The sequence below is a fragment of the Neolamprologus multifasciatus genome, chromosome 7 (assembly GCF_963576455.1).
Source record: "Neolamprologus multifasciatus chromosome 7, fNeoMul1.2, whole genome shotgun sequence".
Taxonomy (NCBI): Eukaryota; Metazoa; Chordata; class Actinopteri; order Cichliformes; family Cichlidae; genus Neolamprologus; species Neolamprologus multifasciatus.
The window spans coordinates 56634787-56661309 of record NC_140445.1 but is presented as its reverse complement, the minus strand read 5'-3'; the positions used below and the strand labels follow the sequence as shown (position 1 = coordinate 56661309).

The following is a 26523-nucleotide window of genomic DNA, read 5'->3' as shown; positions in this document are numbered from 1 at the left end:
GGGCTTTGATTATTGACAGGAAACACTTAAATATTATACTGATCGCAGCTGATTTTAAAGTCAGTATTTGTTGTGGCTGCCTTTAACGTAGCCTGTGCTCTATAAGGCAAGCTTTTTTATAATTTCTCTAAGTAGTCTTCAGGAATAGTTCTCGGGGCTAACTGAAGGACATCCAAAGCTCTCCTTTGTATGTTTGCGTCCTTTGTGTTTCATTCTCTGGTAAGAGAATCCCACACTGCTTCAATGCTCTGGGGAGGCCAATCTATGACTGATAGTGCCTCGCGGTGTGTTTTTACTGTGCACACCATGCCAAAATGTTTTTTATTATTATTGTAGAGTCAACTTAAGAAAACCTGGAGAACTATTGCTCAAGACCTCTTTAAAGAAATATGAGGAAATCTGGCTCCTTGGAAGCAAAATGTAAATAAGTGAGGGGTGTTTAAGACTTTTGGCACAGTTTCGTATGAATCATATAGTGGTTTACATGTTGACCTAACAAGATTTTATTCCTGGGAGGAGACACAAATCTCTTTGATGTTGTGTCAGGAAGGGCAAAATAAATAAACAGATCAAAATCAAAATATACCCATTGAAATACTCAGTTACCTGCTATGACGAGTAAAAAAGCAGCTTGTTCTTCTCTGAGAAAGCAAACTGAACAAAAGTGTTCAGCAGACCCACCACTACATTTATAACACGTCACTCGTGTACAGTATATTGACAAGCAGGTCCATGTATTATCTTGTCTCTATCGCCACCTTCTGGTGTATGTTGAAACAAAACTATCTACTGTTCTACATTTTGTTGAGGATGCTTTAGTAATGAGTTGCTTTATGTTCACTTTTATTTTTTCAACATCTGAAGCTTGACATTGTCAGTGGGAAATCACAAAAATAATCACTAGACTGATTTAATAAGTTCCTTGAAATTATTACTTTTATTTCCGCACAGAAAACTGAAAAAGGAAATGCTTTCTGTTAACCAAAACTAAGTCCAGGGTCATCTCATTTGTATTAATAAGTTTGTTATCAACCCAGTTAGCTATGTATACAGAGTGATGTTTCACTCTCTTTGTGTGTCAGTTCCTTTTCTGCCCTGGCTCCTCCTCTCCTGCCCCGCCAATGAATGGGACCTTTGTGGGGGTTTTCCTGGCATTCCAAGGGAATTCTTTTGCAGGTGAGGGTACGCAAATACTCCAACTCTCTGACTCTTGCAGCTTACAAGTCAACATGCAAATATGCTCCAAGGTGTTTGCAGTGCTCAGCTGTGCTAATCTCAAAAGACTTGCAGCAACTACAAGGGTGTGATCACAAGAGCAGACAAAGTGGGAGGGAAGGATCCCATTCAGGTGAGCGACCATACGCATGCCTAGAAACATGCTCACTGGAGTCTAGTGCCACACAATGAGACACATTGTACAGATGAAGTGAGGCAGCAGACTGAGCTGATATTTGCTTTCTATAACTATGAAGAATGGGTTTACAATAGCAGGAAGAGGGATCGTCTAGGATCACAGGACAGTGCTGTTACCTGGTGTGGATAAGAGCAGTACCACTGAGTTGTATGAGTAACAGACTGGCAGAGGAAAACACCAGACACTACTCACACTGGGACACTGAAGGTGAGTGTGTGTTTGGGTAGACATTTCCATACTTAGTTTTCATGTATTTTCCTAAACTAAAGGATCTAATAACTTCAATCAAGCGGAAGGCTGGAATTATTGAAGTTTACACCATATTTAACTGTTTCTCTAGGTTCATCATTCTTTGTCGCGTACACTCACTCACTTTGTCTGCCTCAGCTTCCCTCTCTATTGTTAGAACTTGTCAAGACAACACCGCTTGCGGGCACATTTGACTGTTCTTATGTTGACTTATTAACTACCTTTGAGGCTCAGGGACACACTGATATGACTCAGTCTATCGTAGCGAGTAAATTTAGAGCAAATATTTTTACTGATCATTTAAACCAGTTACAATCCAGCTCGCTTTAAGTACTTAAGTACTTTTCTCACTGCTCAAAAAACACACTTTTATCTACAGTTATGATCAGAGTCCACGAGAAGAAGGACTTTGTTTCTCCTTAACCTCCCTTTTGAATTGCTCCTCACCCATCTTTATCTTTCTTGCCCTTTGATATCTACGTAGTTCTTCTTCTGTATATTGCTCACTTCATTCATGACTACCAGTACATCGAGTATTGATGTTATCCAAGGCGAGTTGAAGATAGAGGAAAGTTGAATCAAAAATTGCTGCTGTGATGAAAAGTTGGCACCATATGGTAGATTTCTTGGCGGTGAATGTGCTTGGATCATAGCAGCAGCCAGATCTTGATGCCATCTAGTGACCGCTGTTAAGTTTCAAGAATATGTACGTGGCTCATTCAGTGGCGTCACACTACTTTGGCAGGAGATCTTCATGATAACGAAAAGAAAAGAGGGAAATATAACAATAAAAGAAAAGAAAAAAGATACATTATTAATCAGAAAGTAAGGAAAGTCATGCCAATTTTACTCATTTGAATTTGGAAACAAGATTTTTAAGAAATTTTATCTTATATACTGAATTTACTTGAGTGACAGTGATAGTTAGATGTAATTTTTGTGTGTTTTCCAGCATCATGTTGCAGACAGTTGGGGAGTGGATCTGGTGGGACCGTTTGTGGCTGCCAGGAAATTTGTCCTGGTCTGCTTTAGAGGACAAGGAAGGTCGTGTCTATGCGAAAGTGTCTCATCTTTATGCCTCTCTACCCTGTGCCCTTTGCCTGCTTGTAGTCAGATACCTGTTTGAAAGGTAAGACCGCAAAGTATGTAAGTAAATATGCCTGTGTGTCAATGAGATTAGTAATGCAGTCATCTGGTTTTAGAATCCCAGGACATTTTTTGTGTTTAGAAGGAAGTGACCGGCTTTTGGTGCTGTTTCAGGTACTTTGCCATACCACTGGCTAATTTTTGGGGAATCAGGGACAAGATACGTCTCCCAGCAGAACAAAACCCTATACTAGAAAAATACTTCTGCAGCCAAACACGGGTTCCTTCTCAAGTGAGTTATACTCCGAACACATGGATAATACAGTGATGTGAAGCCCCCACCCTGATCTCTTTTTTCAGGCATATTTGTTACACTTATATTTTTTCAGGTCATCAAACAACCTTTATTATTAGACAAAGATAATAAGAGTAAATACAAAATGCAGTTTTTGAATTATGCTTTTTATTATTAAGGGGAAAAAAGCTGTCTGGACCTATGTGACAAAGCAATGACAAATAAACCCCACAACTGGTTGTGCCACCCTTGTTATCAAGAACTATAATCAAGTCTTTAGAATAACTGAAACTTAATCTTTCACATTACAATGGACTCAGAATAAACGGCTTATTTAAGGTAATGACAGAGTATTTCAATTGGATTTAAGACTGGACTTTGATTACACTAATCTAAAACCTTTTATTTAAAAAAAAAAACTTTTTTTTGAGCCATTAACAAGTAAATTTTCTGGTAGGTTTCAGATATGTGTCTTCCTATCTGAGCGCACTTGAGCTTCAGTCATCCAGGTCTTGAAGCAGGAGAGCAGTTCAGAGATATGATGCTCTTTTTCTGAAATGCTGTGTTAGTTATGTCACATGTAACAGGACTTAAACCAGTCCACAGAATATTTTCCCCAAATATGAGCCGAGCCTTTGTGTTCTTTTTTGGTCAGCAGTGGTTTTCTCCTTGAAACTCTCACATAGATGTCATGTTCGACCAGTCTCTTTCTATGGTTGAATCATTAACTCCTCATCATTAACCTTAACTGAGTCAAATGAGGTCTGCGCTTTTGTGACCTCCTGGACGAGCGTCCTTGGAGTGATTTTGATAGGTTGGACAGTCCTGGAAAGGTTCACCATTGTTCCAGGTTTTTCTCTATTTGTGGATAAGTGCCTTTATTGTGGTTCAAGGAGTCCCAAAGCCTTTATAACCCTTTCCTGAATACTTAAAAGTGTCATTTAACTGCTGCATTTACTATTTCCTCAGGTTATCTTTGTCTAATATTACCATTTGTTTGATGATCTGAAACATGTAAGGGTGACAAATATGACAAAAGAAAATAGTAAATGATTGAAAGTACAAAAGAAAAACAAATCCACATTTTTGTTCAAATAAGGTACAGGTAAAATGCATTTTAATAGAACATCATAAAGTCTTTTTACGTGTGCATCACATCCCTTTAAACATGTTTGGTTGCCACAAATTTTAGTGGAATTGCCCTCTTAATGTGTGTTAATAATCAAAGACTAAAGCTTACTGCTTGTGTAACCTTGGAGAGGGTGCGTCCAAATGTGGAAAGGTTATAAACACTGGAATGTCTCCTGTTGTGTCTCAGGCTGACGTGTGGTCTCTGTGTAAGAAGACTGGCTGGCCAGAAAGAAGAGTTCAGGTGTGGTTCAGGAGGAGAAGGAACCAGGAGCGACCGGGGCTTCGAAAGAGGTTCAGTGAAGCCAGGTGAGCGTATGTCTGTGTGAACTGAAGATGCACCGATGCGAAAAGATTAATGTCTATGCAAATATGTGACGTTATTGCTTTTGCCTGTCAACAGTTGGAGATGTGCATTTTATCTTTTTGCATTTTTTGGTGGAATCCTAGCTCTCTATGATGTAAGTACTGGGACTGTCCTTGCAAGGCATTAGTGAACAGCCAGCTTGGTTGATTTGTTTCTCTGATATTCACACCACACTCTCTGCTTTACTGTTTTCCTTGGATTTAGAAACCCTGGGTTTATAATCTAAGGGAAGTTTGGGCAGGTTTTCCTAAACAGGTACGTGCCTTTACCTTTGGTATTTGCGATGGATTACACAGTACAGCATGATGAATGACACAAAAATACACCTGCTTGTCCCCACACAGTCCCTTCTGCCATCACAGTACTGGTATTACATGTTGGAAATGGGCTTCTATCTTTCTTTGGTCTTCAGTCTCACATTTGATGTGAAACGAAAAGTAAGTGTACAAACGTGTAAAGTGACAATGAAGTAGTTTCATTTATTTTAATCTTGGAGGATTTGTTTTCTACCCACAATACAACCTCCCCCACTGTGTTTTATGCAGAGCCAAAGGACAATCACAAGCTTTTTAATAAATAAACATTTTTAATAAATGTTTAATAAATAAATAATTATTCAGGCACAACATATACATTTCTGTATATTAACAATAATAAGAAAATGAGCAACGTAAAACAGAATTGTTGCTTCTACTATACATAAATGAATCACACTTAAATGTATAATCATCTCCCAGAGGCACATTTTGAGACAGAAAAATATTTAATGTAATAATATCATTAGATTATTATTAGATTAGATTTCTGTGTTTTTAGAATACAGTTTTGGGGGCAAAGCCTGTTGTATTATGTGATCTTTGTGTCTTATTTGTCTTGTTTACTTGTAGGACTTTAAAGAGCAGGTGGTTCATCATATGGCCACACTGACTCTCCTGAGTTTCTCCTGGATTTCAAACTTTGTCCGTATCGGAACCCTTGTCATGGTTGTTCATGACTCTTCTGACATCCTACTCGAGGTCAGTGCTGTAGCTGTATTAGCTATAGTGAGGGTACTTATACTTATGGGTATGTTGTGTTGCATTGTCAGTTAGTCAGAAAAAGACTGATTAAAATTTGAACTTCAGCCACCCACTCTTTTTTAATTTGAAATTATTGCATCTGTATTTTTTTTATGATGACCTTTTTTTCTTAAAAAAAAATGTAAAGGTGGTGATCTAGCAAAAATCTGGCAGTGAACAATTTCTGAGGTGGCATGGAAAATAAGAAAAGTCATTCTTTGTGTTTGGAGGCTTTTTTAATGTGTCAAAATATACATAAATTTAAGTATAGTGTTACTTTAGGCATATTTGATGGCAAAATAGGTAACATGTATTTACTCTCCCCCCTTATAGGGTGCAAAAGTATTCAACTACGCCACGTGGCAGCAGACTTCTAACGGCATGTTTGTGGTGTTTGCTGTCGTCTTTATGGTGACAAGACTTATTGTTTTTCCTTTTTGGTAAGTATTTTAAAAGAAAAATTGCACCCTAGTGATGATCTTGATCTTTATGATCTTAGTGTGATATGTTAAAATATTATGAGTGTGTTTTCCACAGGCTGATTCACTGTACATGGGTGTACCCACTGGAATTGTATCCTGCCTTCTTTGGCTACTATTTCTTCAACGTCATGTTGTTCGTTCTCCAGTTGCTCCACCTGTACTGGGCTGCTCTCATATTAAGAATGGTTTACAAGTTTATCTTTACCCAGGTGGGTTTACAGATGTCTCTGTGTCCATGCATGTGGGATGTGTGGATATGTGGGGTATGTTTTATTTCTGTCTGTGTTGTTTATCCTCTTTGCTTATTTTCATCCTGCAGCTGGAAGGCGATGATAGGAGTGATAAAGAGGAAGATGACAGTGACCCACCGATAGAAAGAAACCACAAACCGAGTCACATGAATGGTTCTGGTGCCAGAGGCAGGGCCAATGGCCACTGAAACATACAGAGAGAAACAGAGAAAGATGTACAGCAGATATGTGGACATTTTTCTTCAAGTCTTTGGATTACAACTGTTAGAGTTTAACTGTTTGTAAAATGATAAAGCATATAGTATTATTCTAAAGCACAGAATATTATTGCATAGGTAACTGTGAAGGATTACAAAAATAAACTTGTATGACACTACATGCTTTCTGCAACTCCGTGACCACATGTTGTTTTATTCCACTCTTAAATGAAAAACAGAAATTCTTTTTCATTTATTTTGTGCTTTTGTATGTTGGTGGGAATAATTAGTAACAATAAAGACAAATATGAAAATGTATCAGAGGGACAGGTCACGCTGGAGAGGCGTAGCTGAGATAGTTTGGACATGTGCAGAGGGGAGAGAGTGAATATATTAGACAAATGATGTTGAATATGGAACTGCCAGGTAGGAACAAAAGAGGAAGACCACAGAGAAGATTCATGGATGTAGTGAAGGAGGACATGCAGAGGGTTGGTGTAATAAAAGAGGATGCTAGGGGTAGAGTGAGACAGAGGCAGATGATCCACTGTGATGACTTCCAAAGTGAGTGGCTGATATGATATGACAATATCTCACATGCATGGGTTATTCTATTTCAAATAGGACAAATTATATACCATGAACATTTTAAAATAAGATATACTTTATAAATGTTGTAAATAAATTGCAGTAGCCAAAACAAAAAAAGCACATACAATTACCAATAAAGTGGCTTAGGTCAATATCATTAAATTAAAAAAAATAAATAAATAAAAAAAGGCTCAAAAAACACACTCAAAAACAATACAATTGCTCTATAGAGCAAAAAAACTTAAAAAAAAAAATCAAATCAAGAAAGATTAAAGCGGATTAAAAAGCCCCCACACAAACATATGGCTGTCTGACTGTACTACACTGCAGTTGTTTTGTTTCTAATTACAACCTCGACGTCTCGCGACGATCAGCGAGAACTGACGAGTACACCGTTACCATAGAGACTACATCACAAACCAAGCTAAAGTAGCTAAAGCAGCTAAACTTGTTAAAGTTTCCGGCATGTACTCGCAGTTTTGCCTGAGTGAAAAATGGCACATATAAGAACTTACCGCACACCTGTGAAAATGGGAAACTGGTTTGAAGAGCAGCGCTTAAAAGAGGTTTGTTTAAAGAGAGAGAGAGAGAGAAGAAAAAAAACTACTGGAACATTTAATGTTTCAACCAGCAATGGGTTGAAAATAGCACTGGTAGTAATTCAGTGTTTGTAATTCAGTGTTTGTAATTCAGTTAAGTGTTTCACTTACTGCGAACTGGACATTGATCTAATAAATAATGACAAATAGTCTGCTAATTTTTGGAATTTTTAAATAAACATTTAACCTTTTACAATTCATGGTCAAAATATTCCCATATTATTCGAATTGTACTTTACATCTGACTGTTTATAGTCCTGTTTTCACACCTAAAGAAAGCATTCAGTGCTAGACGTTTTATGAGTTGTAGGCAACACAAAAATACGTTGATATAGCTATTGGGGTAAAGTTTTCAGGGTTCCACTGCACAGAGACAAAAACAAACGCAAAATGTCACGCAGCTAGATATAATCCTGAAATACGGAATTTGGGAGATTACAAATAATTTTTGTAATAATGGTTTAATGCTACTGTAAATGTAAGTAATTGATTTACTTTACTTGCTACAGTAACTAGAAGTGGTGGGACTGAAAAGAAAACTGTGTTAAAGAGTACTTACTTGATGTGTTATTTTTTTTTCTCCAGGATGAAGTAAAAGAACATCTGGAGAAAAAAGGGAGGGGTGAGCTTGCTGGCCAGAAAATGGACCTCCTCAAAGAGAACATTTTAAAACCGGTAAAATGAGTTTTAACCTAATAAAATACTTGTTGAAACCAATCACACTGGCAATGTGCTAATAAGGGACTTTATCTGTTTGTGTAGGTGAAATTCTCCGTGACAAATGATGGTACACTGCACTTTGGTGATATTGTGATGTTAGTGAACATGGGAGGAGGAAACAGGGAGTGCAGTGCAGTGAGCATCAACGCTGATGTTAACAGCTTAACAAAGATTCCTTCTCCCAGCATTCAAGCTCCGTGTGCAGTCAGCGCTGTCAGGAGTGTCCAGCCGTGCACACGCACAGCTTTCGTCATTACCAGGTAAACATCCTCAAATTTACATTAACATAAACTTTAATACTTATAGCAAGACCCTGATTTCAATCTGCAACATCTGCTTGTGTGACATCAGTGTAGATGGCAGTCCTGAGGGATCCACTCTTCATTTTGAGCAAAGTTTTGCCTTAAAGACAACAAGTGGCTTTGCCAGGGGAGTAAGTGAACACACACACACATACACACACACACACACACACACACACACACACACACGCACACACACACACACACACACACACACACACACAAACACACACACACAATACACATTTTAATTACATGGCAAATACAAAGAGTATCTTAAATGGTGATTTTCCACATAAAAATCCTTTAGTATGTTTTTTTTACAGGGAGCACAATCTGGCCTGACACCACAGTTCTGTAATATATATAAGTCTTTTAAGCACTGATTATTATATAACACTGTTTTTTCAGTTATGTCTTTGGACTGATCTAAACTAGATGTGTTGAGTTTAGAAGATTTATTAAGGCGTTTATTACTGGTAGTAGATACAGTGTTGAAGTGTAATACCAGAAAGGATGGCCTGTACAAATGAGCCAATATGTATGAACAGTCTGTTTATTATAGTATTTTAGTAGCTTTATATAAGTTATGACATTACCTTTAAAAACCTGATCTTGTCAGTGTGCCAATTACTGGAAGGTTAAATTATTATCTTTCTAAGAAAAAAAAACAATTACCACTAAGTTGCGTTTTTTTTTTAACACAGTGTGATCCATTTGTGACAGGTGTGGACTATAGTCAGGCTAGTTTGGCACCTGGACCCTTGTAGGTCACTATGTACTCATGCTATTAAATTACATGTGGAATGTAGGTTGGCATTGTTTTCCTGAAACAGTTTTTTCAGCCCATTAAGATGCTTTTCAAAGGTTGAAAAAAATCCCTTGACACACTACACGCTCTTATACTACTGTGGATTCTTGCTTTTAAAGTAAAAGCTGAAAAAACGGCCCCTCTTTTCTTTATCCCAGAGGATGAAAAACAATTTCAAACTGTGATGGTTCAAATAGTTTTTGCACATCGCCTCAGTCCATCTCTAAAGAGTTAGGTCCCAAAGAACACATTGGCTTTTTATACTATGCTTTTTTCATTACCTTAGGAGAGTTTGAATTTGAATTTGTGGCGATAGCAACAAACTGTGTTTACTGGGTTAAGGCCATGCATTAATGTCAGATATGAAGTCATGTTGGTTTTTAATTCACTGCTTTCTGAGAGTGTTTGACTTTTTCCCTTACATACAGATATTTCTCAGGATTATCTAGCCATCCATAAATCCCCTTTTTTAATGCAAGATTTAAATGGCTTCTAGATTGCTATAGTCTTTTTTTAATGAACTTTTAACATGCCATGCTTTTTTCTTATGTCTAAATGTAGATATCCAATATCCTGTCAAGAAAACAAAAATCAAAATAGAGAAAGGTTCACAGGAGGCACGACATAATGAACCAGCAAAGCCTAAGGGCAGACACACACTAAATGCACATGGGAAGATGAATAAATGAGACACAGGTAAAGTCATTCAAGATGATAATGAAGTAAAATAGCCCAGAAGGGATGAAAAAGTACAAGGGAATAACGCTCAAAATGATACAGGAAAATTTAAAGCAGAACAAGGAACAGACGCACAAAAACAGCAAGCTATAGACAGGGTGAACAGAAAACGCACAGGAAAGGAAAACCACAAACACATGGAAGTACCATAACTAATGTTACAACATGAATCAAAGACAAAGCAGGGTCTCATATACACATGGGATGTATGTACAATTTGAATGATTGCTTCTTGTATTTACATGTATTCTTTCCCTTTCTTTCCCTCAGCTTTACTTGACGAGTGACCTGCAAAGTTTTCAAAAGGTAAGTTAAGCTTTAACATTAATTACAGAAAAACTAACCGTGACAATGCTTTAAATGAAAAATAAATGGAAAAATTGTGCATTTGTACATACTTTAGTGCAAGATGACATAATTATGTTCCCCCTTTTCGTGAGAATTTTTACTATTATCATATATTTTGACCTAAAAGTGTGCAAAAAAGTCTCGCCTCCAAGAAGTAAGCCTGGAAGACAGCGATTCCTTTCTGTCATGGTGGAAGATAGTTTACTTTGACCCCCAGGAAAGACTTGAATATGAGGGTCTGCCAGTTCCTGTAAGTGTTTACTGTATCTTCCTGGTTAAACGTTACACCTGTTGCAGCATCAGTGTTATAAATGCATTATGTTCCTTTCACTGCCATTAAGAATTGTGTTTTGTCCATGCTTTTTTAGGCTAATGTGAAGGTGCTGATTGTGCATTGCAAAACAAACCAGGCTCTTGCTGTTCTGGGTGATCAAGTCCTCTGGTATTTTTCAATTTTCTTTTCAAATGTAACTCCAAACCAATTGTGTTGGGCATTTATGATATCAGCTTAGATGTCTGTTAGCACATTAGCAATAACAAACAACACTGTAGGATACATAAGGAGCAAGTAAAGAAGAAAACAGTACCTTTTTGCTACACTGACATTAAAATTGCACTGCTACTCAGGTCCAATTAGCTAATCAGCTCCACAGCCGCTATAAGAACATTGAAACCAACCATCTGTTGTGTCCTTTATAATGACCACCAGGATGTGAATTCATTTCTGCTGTTAATAGATTCCGGCCTTCAGAATGGCAGCTAAAAGTGACGTTCGGTCCCCTGCATGCCAACTATCGTTTTTCTGTGCATAACAGTTGTGTCCTTGCAGGACCATGTACGGCAAGGAGTATGAGCTGACGGCTCACACATTCTTGGATTCCCATAAAGCTGAACAGGACAACAATCACTGGATACTCTGCACCGCTGATCCTGCAGGGGACGGACTTGTACTTTTCAAACAACCACAGTTGATGGCTAAAAAAACAGAACTTGAGGTGCTCTCAGAAGCTAACCCTAGGGTTTAACACCATCTGTTTTTATGCTAAAATGTATTGTAATAAAGGTTGTTTTTTTCTGGTTAGGTCATCACTTGTAATGCAGGAAGATTCTTGTGCAAAAATCAGTAACACATAACCACCAACTGTTAAGTGTGTTTTACTAGAAGTAATAAGTAATAATTTGACAGCAATGTTCATGAATTTGTTAATAACTAGTTTGTAAACCATCTATGAACATTATCTGGAAAGCTATAACAAAGTTGCAGCTGATGTTAAAATATTGATAATTAACACTGTTTATTATCTGGATGATTATTATACAGCTGGAACTTGTATTTGATTGGTTTTTTTTAGGTTTTTTAAAAAAAAATTGTGCATAAATAGTCAGCATCAGAAGACTGTGATACAAATAACAGAAAGCTATTCGAGGGAAGGCTGTATAAAGTAAATAGAACTTGTCCCAGCAGGGTTCCCTGTGGAGCTCTGTATAGAAAACACTCCCCATTTTCATGAGGAAATGGAAATCTGTTTTGCAGATAGGATTCAAAACACTGCAGCACAGCACCTTTAATACTTACAAAATGTTCTAATGTTTGCAGTAAAATATTGTGGTCTACAATATCAAATGCCACACTGAGGTCTAGCAGGACAAACACAGAGATTAATCAACTGTCAGCAGGCATAAGTAGATCATTCATAACCTTCAGCAGTGCCTTTTCTGCACTGACTAGAATTTGCTAAATAAACTAAAGTAAAAAGAAGGTTGGAGTTATCAATTATTTGCTAAGACAGCTGGGCCAAGTAGAGACTTATTAGGTAATAGTTTAAGGAGCTTATCTTAAAAGCCTGTGGTAGGTACCCTAGTAATAAAGATAGATTTATCATATTTAAGATCGATACATTAGTTAATTGTGGGACTTTTTAAACAGTCTTGTCAAAATGGGTCTAATAGAGTTGATGGTTTGAAAGAAGTAATCATTGGAAGTTAACTGAGGAATATCGATCTATACTGCTTATAAATTCAGGAATGTCCAAAGATGCAACCCTCATCTGCAAAAAAGCTGTGACTTTGTAAATAATGTAAAGCAAAAATGATTTAAGTCTTCTATTTAACCGAAACTGCAATACAAAGTAATGTTCTGTAAAAGTAAATTGAAAAAAATTTTTACAAAACATTATTGTTCTCTCAATTTTTTTGGCAATTGGGGAAAAATAAACAGCAAGAAGGAGAAGATCCCAGAAGAAACTTCCAAGAAGAGCCAATATCCCATTGTGTGTGTGATAGGAGAGACAGCTAGTCTACCCCTTGGAAGTTTAAGTCAATCTCACTGCAGGAACGACTCTGAGGGATGGCTTTAGAGAACAACGAATATTAAAAACAGACCTCTGTTCTCTGAGATGTCTGCGGGATTAGGTTTCAGTTTAAATTTTTTCTTTTGTCTTCGTGACCTCAATTGTGGGGCAGAGGTTTTGGAAGCATTATCAGTAAACCAGACTTCCAAGTGCATGGCTTTGTTTTATCTGAGCTTGCATTTAACTTACCATCGCTGAAGCAAAACAAACGAACATCACAATGAGACGTGTTTGTTTTCTCCTGGTTTTGGTCGTAATGTGCAGCATCATGTTTCTTCTAATTATATGCAGTGAAATACATATAATGATCCCGCTCAGAGTTTAAAAGGTTTTATGTAGCTACATCATTGATGTCTTTTTTTCCCTTATGTGTTGTTTCACAGCAGCGTTTGAACATGTTTGCTGCTATTATGCTTTTCATTTAAGTGTCATTCGTCTGAAACGGACTGTGTTGCTGCACCTGCCAGGTGATTGAGCCACACTGAGCGTGACTCAGAGACAAAGGGAGAAGCCCTTACTGCACATAGTGGTTCTGAAGAACTTCTCCACTGCAGAGAGGTAAGCCAACCACAGGGAAAGACAGTTAACTCTAATATTTTTGCCGTCTGCAGCAGGGGTGAAAGAGAGAATTGAGATACTAGAAGATCTGTAATGTCAGCATGGTTGATTTTAGTTTGTCTGAAGAGTGGTTTATTTTCATAATAAAAACAGCACCACAGATCAATACATTAATAGTTAATTAATTAATTCATTAATAAACATTTATTTGCCATATACAGTTCCAGAAAACATTCAAGTACACGATGATGTGGCTCCGGAGCTTTTAAATTACGCCAAGTCTTTTTTTCAATAGTGCAGTAGATACTGAGAGGAATGAGACCTTACAGCGGTTTGTTTTACAGCCTCTTGCTGTAACATCATCTTCCATGGCCAGTTCATGGTCAGAGTCCACATTAGACCAGCTCTTGATAACCAGTAAGCACATGCAAGGCAAATGCTTATCATTAACACACTAAAACCATAAAATACACGATCAATCACACTATTTGTTTTCTGCAGTTAATGTGTAATTTCTGTAATAAAACGGTTAAAATGATGTAGTGCCTTTATATTACTAACAAAAAAAATAAAAAAAAAAATAATGATTTTGTTGTAAATATAACAACAACAACAAAAAAAAATACTTTTATACATGTTGACGGAGGATGAAGTGAGTGGTCTGAGGAAATGAACTGACCTAAAGTCTGCTGGAGCAGCAGTCGGTACTTCTGTAATACTTGCCAGATGGCAGCAGGGTGAATGCTGTGGCTAGGCCAGTAAAATAAAAAACTGCTTTCTAAGAACCTTGTTCACTGTAACTAGTCCCTATGTTGTTTATTTCAGTAAGCTAACAATAAATGGGTTTGAAAAACTTTCAATAAAGCAGCTGGATTGTGGTTTATGTGCCAATATAGATATGCAGTCTCTGTGCCCTCCCACTCCTGGGGAAACTATCCAGACAAAGAATGACTCTATCCTGCTGGAAAATTACTGGAACCAGTCTGAAGTCATGTTAACGTTTAACTTCACAGTTAACCCACCCACCCCACTCCACTCCTAAGGAGGTTTAAAATTTTGATTCTTCAAAAGAATAAAAAATAAATCAACACATTTACAAGCAAACCTGGCTATAATTTTTCCTGGACAAGAAAACCAGTTTAGTCAGGTTTTTTTATTATTTATATAGGAAATATTATTGTATAATATGTATATATTTATGTGGTGCAGTCAGAAGCAGGAAGTATGGGAAACATGGATAGGTTTGTAAAAATGACCTCCAGGAGCTAGCGTCGTAAGTTAACAACAGTAGTCTTATCCAGTCACAGTGTGTCAGGGTCAAGTTGACAAATAGTTGCCTGAAATAGGCTCATAACTTTATACAAATTTTATAATTATATTATTTTTTAATTATACAAATTGTAGACAGCTGCTCAACTAATTAAGAACAGTAACATAAGCGTTTCGTCCTCCTTATTTGTATTTATTGTGTTTTTTATGTCATTGACAGAATTTAGATTGACTGTGTAACCAGACAGTCATGGCAGTGGATGTACCTGGACTGGTGGCTGTTGTGTGCTTTTTAAAAATATTCTCATCCCGGTCACCGAAATCAAAGAAAGTTCAGAAGACATGTGATGGCAACAAGAACAAAGTTACCATTGTTGGCAGCCAGAAAATCAGTATTCTGGTGGGGGTTCCCACCCTGACAGGTAGAACTTTTGAACTGATTGACCATTATTGCTTTCAGTATGTGTTCTTTCCTGCTCTCCACGTGTTTGACTGTGTCTTTGTCAACTTGTTTATTTTCTCTACTTTTCGTTTAGCAACACGGGTTGGAGCGTGAAGCAAGTGAGTAGCTGAAACTGTAAGCCAGAAGGGTGATGGTCAGTGCACAAGTATTATTATTATGCTGCTACTATAAAGCATCTGACAAGTTTTTCTTGTTCTGAGTTTGAGGGCCATTGTCAGCCTCACATACTCAGGTTTCCAGGGTTGTGTGTGGTAGGCGAGCTTACATTATACCTGAAACAATAGCACTGAAAGAACGTAGCGCCTCCTAAAGGGCAAGGGCTGTCCTAAAACGGTTTTATGGTGTTTTTATTACAACATGCTGATCTTAGTCTGTTTTTATTACAATATGATTATGTCATCGCGACGTTGTATGGCGCCATATTGAAAAATAGTGTAGTTGTTCATCTCTCCTTATGCCCTTTCACATGAAACTTTCTTGAAATTGTTTTTTGAGGTCAACTTTGACCCTGGGTGCTAACAATTAAGGTCAAGGTCAAATAGGTAGGTCAACCTAGGTACTCATGTCCACTAAGGTGTAGTTTATTGTTGTCTAAATTTAATCTACAAAAGAAACTGTGGGTGATATAAAGTTTTTATGAATTTCACATTTGGTATGACCTTGATTTTTACCAAAATTAAATCAGCTCGAGCTGTAATCGGTATCTAACATCACACAAAAATTGAAAAGACAGACAGACAAACAAATGGAACCAATTACTCCCTCCCATCGAGGGAGAAAAAACATCATGTTGGCAGTTAAACAAGGGTCGTTTGTAGTAGTTATTTTGGTTTGGGTATGTATTTTTAGGCCACCATGTACCTTTCACTAAAAAGATCTGGTTGTAGCAGATGCCAAATGGGTTGTAAAATATAGACTTGATTTTTCAGATTCACAACAACCCTGTAACTCTGGATCTAGTCTAAGTACTTTAATTTTTAATGCACCGACAAACTAAAATATTTGACACCTGCCTAGAAGAACAATAGTGAGGTAGGGCATTGAGGCCAAAACTATAAATTTACTAGCCTAATCATTAAGAGCCCTAGTTCAGACTTAGAGGGATAATATGATTATCATCATATGATCATATGATCATATGATGGGGTCATATGATTGTTGGGCTTTTCTCTGTATCTATGAAGCGCCTTGAGGCGACATTTGTTGTGATTTGGCGCTATATAAATAAAATTGAATTGAATTGAATTGAATTAATAATAACAACACTGGTTCTAGAGAGAGTCTTTTGCATTTGTTACAACTTTAGCAGGGCTTGCTGTGATGTTGTTACTTTCTCTGGATAAATCCAGGGGATGTGGGCAAGTAACAACATTTTTTAAGGCTTTGCAGCCACTTTAGTTTTTACTGCATGCTTGAAAAGATGCTTTGGCAGCTAAAGTGAGGGCTGCTCAGTTGGTTGTAATGCCGACCTCATCACCAGATGTCACTAAAATTCTACACACTGCTCCTTTAAATGGCACATTTAATCTGTTGTGCAGGTCTCACTTTTTACAAAGCTAGATTTATATTGTTGCACAGTCAAATGTTGCTGTAACAACAAGTGAATTGTCAGGACTCTAAATGTTAATTTATTGCTTGATGTTTTTCACAAACAGGTCGTCCGTGTCAGATGTGTAGCAGAGAATTGCTGTGGCCAGTTTTCATGAAAAAAATAACTGTAAAAAAAAAAGCAAAAAATAAAACGGATTGTCTTTTGGTTCTAGAGCTAAAGGACTGAAATTAGTCTATAGCGATAGTTCACTTGATTTCAGTGCAGTGTATTTAATATGTGACCTATGCAGTGGTACACCGATTATCAGAAATATTGGCAAAATATAAGGAAGTTTAAATATCGATATAGCATTTAGTTGGATTTAAAAAAATGTTTTCAATGTAACCTGTAACCATTTTTCACATCACTTATCCAGCGTATGGTCCTTTACTTCCATTGTCTAAATCAGAATGTCTCTTTGCATTGATGTTACATTTACTTTGTGCACTTTTTTTTAAGGTGGATTGTGTTTTTTGCATCACCATGCTGGAACCATTTCAGCACTGCGACACTTTTGCATCCTGCTGTGGTGAGTTTTATTTCGTGGGTTTCAAAAAATACTGAAAGATATTCACTATTATAGTTTTAAAAAATCATAATGTGCTTTGCTATTTTTTTGGTAAAACTGAAAACTTGAAAATTCCCAGAGAAGAACAAAAATAATTTTAGTTTTAATAATATCATTTTGATTAAAAAGTATGTGCATGCTGTTACAAAAACAGAAAAATAAAATGGTAACAGATGGATGAATAGGAAAGCTTAAGTTGGAGGATGCGGGAAAATGCGCTGATGACATGCTGTCATTTATATTTTACGTTCAATTTGTGGCAATGTGTGTAATGCAGTAATGTGACTGAAATTCTATAGCCCATATTATAATCCATGTGCAATGCATAATAGGTTACAAATGATGGCTTCCCATACAGCCTCAAAAACCTTTGTGGGCAGTAATATCATCATTAGTTCGCCACATGGCTTGTAATGACCAGTATCCTTTGACATGTTGCAGCTGACTTTTTACAGATCTAGTTGCGTACAAGCTGATGTTGAAACTTCATGGTATCTTCTTATGTTCTAAAAACTCTGTACTTGCTTTCTCATGTTAAAAGACACTTTAAACATCAAAATCTTGGAGCTGGGTTTCTATCAACAACTAATTCCTCAGTGCTCTGATTCTTTTGGGAGTGTTTGGGGAGAAAACAGAAACAGGCATTGAAGAAATGAGTCTCCTTTGAGGAAAACCTAACTGTTAATAGAGAATTCTAGACCAGACATTTTATAGGTACACCTTCCTGATGCCTGGTTAGACCTGCTTTTGCCTTGAGAACTGCCTTTATTCTTCATGGCATAGATTCAATAAGACAGTGGAAACATTCTTCAGAGATTTTGGTCCATATTCACATGACAGCATCACATTGTTGCTGCAGATTTGTCGGTTCCACATCCATGACGTAACTTTCCCTTTCCACCACATCCCAAAGGTGCTTTTTCTATTTGGCGGATTGTTATGTTCCAGAAAGCAGTTTGAGATGATTAGAGCTTTGTAGTATGGCGTGGTATCCTCCTGGAAGCAACCATCAGAAGATAAAGACACTGCAGTCATAAAGGGACGGACATGGTCAGCAACAATACTCAGGTAGGCTTTGGCATTTGAACAATTCTCACGTAGCACTAAAGGGTTTAAAATGTGCCCATTAACTTTTAATCCACTATTACTACACTACCACCTGTTGATTTACTATCAAATCAAAGCAATCTGGCTGTTCTAGTTAAACCTCTGGCATTTTCACACAGAGAACAGAGAACTGTCGCTGTCTGGATGTTTTCTCATTTTAACCATTCTCTGTAAACACCAGAGATGACTATGTGGGAAAATCCAATTGGATAAGCAGTTTCCTTAGTACTCAGACCAGCACCAACAAATTCAAAGTCACTAAAATCACCTTTCTTCCCTGTTCTGATGGTTGGTTTCAACATCAGCAGGTCGTCTTCATGACATCTACATGCCTAAATACACCGAGTTGATCTACGCTACCAAGCAGAGGAACAAGCATACTTAGTTTCTCCATAATAATTTTAATATAATACGCACGTTTCTCCAGCAGAGGGCGACAACTAAACACCCTTTTCAACAACCACAGCACCATATGGTAACAGAAAAAAAACTGCGCCGCTTCTCATTAGAAAACATTGCAGTACATGTCCGGAGTTTTACGATTGTCAAGCATATGTGAGGTTTTTATTATTATTATTGTTTTTGTAATAAAGTAGCCTATGCTAATTTTCATATCATATCACATATTTGCGCAACTAAAGGACTCCATTAGGCTACTATAATGCATGTAGCTTTATTTGAAAATAGAATGAGAAGCAAGCATAAGTCAGCAGTTCCTTTCCCCAAATAAAGATCAGTGATGCTGCTGTTTATAATTCATAGTTCATAGTATTTATTGAAACGACATCGTTAATTTCGTTCGTACATCAAAATGCAAAGGAACAAGGAGATAAAAGACAACCCGCTTTCATTCAAAATGAAAACTAATTACAAATGTCCGCTGGGGTTAACCTTAGTTAGGCTCGCAGGTCCCCAGTTAGGGGATGCTGTGCGGTATGGATGGATCGATAACCACGCTCCCTGCACCGCGCGTTGTCTGCTGCGTGTATTGGATGAATGAAAGATAAAAGCACAACTCAAGTCCCCGCTTGAATACATGTCCATGTCGGATTTTACTTTTTACCCTACCCGTGACGATAGTGCGCAGCGTAACCTATGGTACAGCTCCTGAGCACTAAATAGACTTCAAAACACTGAACGTCGTCCCTGTATTCCAGAAGTCCTGCAAACCTTAAAGTGTATTAAATCACACAGTTTATTGAACAGAACAGTGTAAAAGATTTCTACTCTGAACCACATGAAACATTGTCACACATAAGAAGAGTCGTCAGCTGAGTTACTCGAATGTGATCCTTTCAATCTTAGACAAATCTGCAGTGATCTGCGAAAAGACGAGTTTAAAAGCCATTAAAAATTAAAGTCCACATTTCACTTCATTGAGCAGACCTGCCGATCTTGTTTTTAGCCCAGCAAAATGCATATTATAAAGAAAAATATGTAGGAAATATAGCTAGTATTAAAAATTCATTTCATCACCTGTCAGTACTACTATGAGGATGTTAGTAACCAGTGAAACCACCAAAACACAATCTAATCAGCTAAAATGAAGTGAAACATGCAGTACAATTATTCACTCCCTCCTACACAGCAAATCCAGAATGTCCAAATTAACACTGTCAGATTTGATTTCAACACTTTTAAAGTGTCTATATGGGTCCACACCAGAGAGTGTTAATTTAACTCTTTTTGGAGAGTTGGTATGTTAACTCTGATTTAGTGTTAAACACCAAATCTCTCTGGAGTTGATAATTTAACACTTGGTGTTAAGAGTTTATATATTAACTCTCAAAGAGTATTTTAGTTTAACTACGTAAGAGTTATCTTCTAATTAATTCTAAAAAGCGGGAATTTTACTGTTCTGAACTTCTAGAAATTTCTTTTGGAAATAAACATTTACTAAAAAGACGCAATGGTTTTTGAAAAACATTTATTCTGAACTGTGCACCACAATTTCAAAACATTTTCTGAAAGATGTAACAGTGTACATGTTCTCACTTTCATTAGAATTTCGTTTATCAAAAGGTCTGACATAGGTGAGCTGGTAAATGCAAATAACAGCATTCTCATCACTTATTTCAATAAATACAAAATACAATATGCATGTCCTTCAGTCATCACTTTGTGGAACTTCAACGCACTTCTGCTCTCCCCCATATTCCATCTTCACAAGCATATCCTATGTGGAGATTGAATAAAAATTAGTTGACACTAATTAATGGTACAAATCAATTGCAGCACAGTAAAAAAAAAAAAGGAATCCTTTTTGAGCGATTACTTGTGTAAAGTATTTTCCCAAAAGACAAGGACACAGACAACAGGTAATACTGAACTAAATGTAAAACCTCAACCTTTTTCATTTTTACCTAAACCGTGTGCACAAAACTCTGGAGGGATCTAAATGCTAACGTAGAACTCAGTCGGGACTCGGGACATCTGCTACTGCTGTTTGCTCGTTTTTTATGGGAGATCGTTTTCAGGCTTCAATTAGCACCATTATATCAACATTTCACATTCTAGACATTGTTTTAAGTGTATTTGACCAAGAAATTTGACTGAAAATTCACATGCAAGCTTTTTTTCAAGGCTGTGGTATTTGCCCGCAAACAATACCTTTCAGCTAGCTAAAACAGAATATTATGCTATCACCGAGCAACATGGCTAATGCCTTTCACACAGCTTTGTCTCAACTCCAAAGAGCCACAGAAGTAAAAGCTAATAACAATAATTGAAACAATCTTTGAAAACATGACTTACCAAGCATGGCAAACAACTCAAATATGTAGAGCAAAATGTTCTGAAACGGCTTCACTTCAGCTTCGATTGGAGCCGTGCTGGGGGCGGAGTCTGTGAATTTACTCTATTGGTGTCATAGCCCCTGTAGGAGTTCAGAGTTAAGAGGTCAAGAGTTAATGTTTCCATTGTAACACCTCCAGATTTGAAATAGAAACACTCATTTTTAACACTCGATTTTAACTACTATCATTTTACACCTCAGAGTTACATTAAAAGAATGTGACTCTACTTAGAGTAAAATTAACTCTAAGACTACTAACACCAAAACATTTAACACTTTTGAATTTGCTGTGTACAACAAAGAAAAACATATTTATTTAGTACATCATTCACAAATATTTATTTATTACTTACACCTTTTGAAAAAAATATTATGAACAAATCCAGAGGAGTAAGATATATATGCATATTTAAACAAAACAGAAAAACAAGATGTGTCTGTACTTGAATAATAAAACAAAGGCAAAATTCTTCAGGGCTAAACTCTCACTGTAACTGTAAACATTGTAATCTTTTGACTCACTCTGGAGCACAAAGTTATTCAGTCAACAATGTGCACTCTTTGAAGTAATCCATCTCAGAATTCTTTTTACAAAATGTAAAACTTCTTTAACCTTGACTGAGATAAATGTTTCAAAGCTCTGTTAGGCAAAGGACACATTAACTGACAATAAAAAAAATTACTTTGTGCATGTTCCTCTGTCCTAAAAGCCAAATTCTTACACTGAACTAACCTTCAGTTTGTTACACAAAAGAACATTTGTTGCTATACCACCTTAAAATAATAATTGCAAAGAATGACGTAACTGGCATTTAAAAACAAACCACCTTTTCAGTTATTGCCTCGAAGACAAAATGCCCAATTTATATAAATATGTCACAGATACTCATTTGTCTTCATTACTGGAAGAGTAAAAAAAATAATGTGCTGGAAATCTGGTGAGATGGGCGAGAACTGCCTCCAGCCCTCAGGTTGAAAACCACTTATGTGGGCAATATAATTCAAATGACTGGGATATTTGAATTATACAAATAGGATCAACTCAGGAAAAGGTAATAAAATTTGTTTGCTTCTTTTAAAAGCAAAAGCTCTACAAGAATTCCACTGAGTACTTCTGTGGGATGCAGGAAATATGTAAGAAGGACAAATAAATAAACAAACAAACAACACAATTTAATGTAAAGAATTGACAGCATCAGAAAAATTAAGGATTAACCAAAATAATGTCAAAGCAACCCAATGGGAGGAGCCACAGATGTTTCAAATATTGTAAAAAAAACGTAATCTAAAGGTATGACTAGTGGTTTTAATGATCACTTTCAAATATTTAAGATCTGAAACAGCCGCATGAACCGCTTAAGTTGTTAACTAACAGCAGAAACGAAATATCTGACTAAACCTAATGATAAGCATATGAAAGAGTCCACTAAGTGACATTAAATACTTAATTAAGTAGTAGTTAAACAATTAGCTAATGTATGACGGAATTAGTGGCCCATATTGTGGGGTAAGGTGTATTAAATAACATGGGAGCCACTGTTCTCAATAATGACATAAAGTTTAGAAGCTGGGACAGCAGAAAAGTGTTCCCACTCACATCCGGCTGGGGTGTGTGTGTTTTGTTTGGGTTGCCCCGTCGTTCGAGACACGCCGGGTCTAAATCCGCTCCGTTTTTTGTATCCTGCTCCCGACCACCTTATCCGTAACACTTTGTGTTTCTGTGTGAGAGAAGCCGACTCTTGTTTACAGCAGCGATTCCACGGAGGAGCGGCGGAGACCCGTAGTGTGCTTTAACCGAAGGCGAACCGTGGGATTTCAGCCTGTGGATACACACGCGACGGGAGTTTTTCTTTTTCTCTTTTGTGCGAAGCTATAAAGGCAAAACAAGAAACACTCTTGGAGAGCAACTCCTTAGACATATTCTCCCTCCCCACTCCAGCCGAGGTTGTCTAGCTGGAGAGCTGGAGACCCATTCTCTTGCGTGGCACAAGTCTGGTATTTTCTTTCAGTTGCAAATCCCGACTGACGGCGGAGATAAGTCGGAGCTGAGGGGCTGAAAATTTGCTGATTTTGTTTTTTTTAAAAGCAACTTCTCATTGCGAGCAAGGACTGCTTGGTTTGGGGGGGTCGATAGACCCTGCTGTTTGAATAGCATACGGAAAAACAGGTTTTTCATTCATTTTTCAACCTCACAGCCACCACCCCTGTGGATCTGTACGCGTTTTCAGCCCACCACCTCCTCACACACACTTATTCACACGGGAGGATTCTTGTGAGCGAAACTGGCTTTAATTTATTATGGTGGTAAAGGCTGCTAAGATTTAAGTCTGATTTTTTTTTTTTTGTTGTTGTTGTATTAACGGGCCTGGTCGCGCTGTGTAGGCTACGCGCATGCTGTTTTTAAGAGATGGAGAATGAAGATGGGGATTGCCATCATTTATTCAGTAAAATCATGGCTTGTGTGCCATACCAGCCAACGTCAAAGCATCCTGTGACTGGCAAAAATAGCAGAGTGTTTTAGTATTCCACCCCCAACGTTTAAATATTTTTTTTTACACATTTATATATATGTTTAGAGCAAATCCAGACAGATAAGCGACCACGCATCAGGATATCAGAAGCTTTTGGGCTACAAGGCACTTGTTTTCTCTTTTTCCCCCTTTTTTAAAAATTTTTTTTTGTGCGAAGGCTCTGATTTATTGAGCTGATGTGCATAACTTAAATATTTTTACTTCAGTTTTTACTCTCATTATTTTTATTTTTTCTTGAAGAGGAGAATAATGTTCAGGAACGTAAAATCAGAAGCACCGATGGGTGGCCCGATCTTGTTTTGGGGTCTGATGCTGTCTGTCTCCACTATCTGCATATGGTCCACATATGGAGAGAGTAAGTATTTAGTTCTAATCAATATTGTTTTTATGAAGAAGATGTCGCTTGAGCAGGAATAGGCCTAAAGGCACAATTTGCTTTTGTAACCCAGTTTAACCTCTTGCATAAACGCCTTTTTTCACCACTAGTGGAGGATATGCGTTAGCTGCAATTATTGTTTTTGTTTGCAAAATAATCAGAGTGAATACCTGTAGTTGGACAAAACGATGGAATGCGACAAAACCGACTTGTGCTCCTTACTTGTGCTATCTGAAGAGGACCATGTGGTATAGCTGCCGTCAGTTGATGCGCGCATTTAACCAAATACAGTCACTGTTGTGCGTAATATCGTCTTATTTGATGAAACTGTCATGATTATTGAGAAACGCGTAAAGACATGGAAGCAGACACCGGTGTGATTTTTGACATTAGACATCCAGAAAGCACGGGATGAAGCCAGAGAGCTGAGCTGAAGGTTACTACGACCATGTGGCCATTTTACATTTCGTAGTGTAGCGTCGTTGCGCACGAACAGCCAATTTAAAAAAAAAAAAAAAAAAAAATCTGGCGATCCGTTGCTTCTTAAAATGTAAAATGCCAGAAGAGTGCCTATATATCTAAATATAATTTTAAAAAATTAAAAAGTGGAACATTGTTACATTTGTATAGATCTGTGCACTGTTAACTAATGAAAGTATTGAAATACAGCAGCGCCAGACACATAAATCCAGCCTTAACAGCGTGCTCTTTTGTAAAACGCAAGAAATGTCCGCTGACGTTACACTAACCATCCAAATAACGTTTTAATTTTCTTTGGCATGACGTGAAAATGTGTGCACCTAATGCTAATTAACCATTAAATGCGGGGAAAAGTAAAAAAAAAAATCAAAAGGGTTTGTAGGACCCAGTGTATTCAGTTTATTCCCAAGTATTCGGTTTTATAAATGGCAGAATTTCACAGGAGTCTGCCCACTTTTGTTGCCTTTGATTGATGTAAAAGTTTGTTTTCATGGTTTAAATTTAGAATAGGATGATAAATCATCTAAAATAAAAACTGTTTTTGTTTATATCTACATATAAATGTAATCTGATCTAATCCTGTGTAATGTACTGAGAGCTGCCACAGTCAAGGCTGCTTTTTGCCAGTGCTAAAATAGAACAGCTGATCAATGGGGGTCAACTAGGGTTCCCTCTCCAGTCACTGGCTGTATGGAGTGTGTTTATATCTAATGGCTCATTGTCTTGGTTTTCAAAGGCAAAAGCTTCTGCTTCAAATGCCCCAAAAAATTAGTTTTTGAAAAATAAAAAAAGGAAAAACTAAAGAAATTGAATGATAGAGAGGATTAAGCATTCCAGCTTTTTGTAGTAAAGCTTCTTGTGACACCTTGCATCAAGTTTCCCAGATTAAACAGAGATAGTCATGGAGTTCATTTAGATTTTTTCCCCTTTAATTCAAATCTTTATTTCTTTGGTGGTGTTTACGCCAATAATCCGAATTGTAAAAAACTTTCAGTTTATCATATCATCATGATCTGCTGTTCATATATACATTAAGTCTGTTTGGCACACCCATCACCACAAGTTGCTCTTTTGCCCGCCTCACATTAATTGCATCTCTCTGCTTTGAGCCCATTAATTGTGCTTGAGTTGTATGTGTTTGTCAGCTACGCTGCATATGCTTTATATCTTGATAAGTAAGGAAACTGATAGTCTGACCTCTGTTTATATGGAAATGGAAGAAAAATAAAAGTAACACGGTAGTCGTACCACAGTCATGTTCTCCCCCTCTGAAGGCCACAAGCACATCTGAGGGTTGGAAGACAGGCAGTTGCCCTCAGATCTCGGCTCTCTGTGGTGCATAATACATCAGAACTCATGGAACAAAGAATTTCATAACAAAGGCTGCGGACAACATTAGAGATGCAAATGTATCACTCGAGGATGATGTTTACTTCACCGGGTTGTAGAGGGACAGAATTTCCAGTGCTCCACTAGGGGGTAAAAACCTTCTTTGCGCTCTTCATTTCTGTAATCTGTCCACACCAATAAAATGCAATTAAACTACTTCTTAACTTTTCGCCACAGTAAACTTTCCATGCCATGGCGTCGAAATGTGCAGCAAACAAGTCTCTAAAAGTCTAAAGGGAGTGTGTGAGGGCGATAGAGACTCGGTGTTTGGAAACAGATTGTGCAAAAATACTCTTGAAAGAGAAACAGACTTGGTTTTGTTGATTGGAATAGTAGTGAGTTTGTGAACTGTTTTATTGGCTTGTGCTGTTCGCACGGAGCGGTCTCGTATGCAGACTGATGCGCTTAAC

The 26523-nt window shown here is 37.3% G+C and overlaps 3 protein-coding genes across 3 annotated transcripts in view; all 3 read left to right on the top strand.

Moving 5' to 3' along the window:
• The first annotated feature begins 50 nt into the window (after positions 1-50).
• cers3b (ceramide synthase 3b) lies at positions 51-6727 on the top strand. The gene is made up of 11 exons (XM_085164468.1): positions 51-1621; positions 2616-2792; positions 2924-3041; positions 4363-4481; positions 4576-4633; positions 4744-4794; positions 4884-4976; positions 5427-5555; positions 5931-6037; positions 6135-6288; positions 6399-6727. Exons 2-11 carry the CDS (start codon positions 2620-2622, stop codon positions 6516-6518), a joined length of 1122 nt encoding a protein of 373 aa, XP_085020594.1. The 5' UTR covers positions 51-1621; positions 2616-2619; the 3' UTR covers positions 6519-6727.
• A 798-nt stretch (positions 6728-7525) lies between these two features.
• On the top strand, positions 7526-13458 carry cfap161 (cilia and flagella associated protein 161). The gene is made up of 8 exons (XM_085164469.1): positions 7526-7684; positions 8303-8392; positions 8480-8697; positions 8789-8870; positions 10559-10594; positions 10764-10886; positions 11005-11078; positions 11466-13458. The coding sequence occupies exons 1-8, from the start codon at positions 7613-7615 to the stop codon at positions 11659-11661; spliced, it is 891 nt and encodes a 296-aa protein (XP_085020595.1). The 5' UTR covers positions 7526-7612; the 3' UTR covers positions 11662-13458.
• Positions 13459-22911: 9453 nt separating this feature from the next.
• The window catches only part of igf1ra (insulin-like growth factor 1a receptor), a 72676-nt gene continuing 69064 nt past the window's right edge, over positions 22912-26523 (top strand). Inside the window, exon 1 of the mRNA XM_085164451.1 lies at positions 22912-24223. Coding sequence (XP_085020577.1) covers positions 24118-24223 — 106 coding nt within the window. The 5' untranslated portion in view covers positions 22912-24117. The remainder of the gene's footprint in view (positions 24224-26523) is intronic.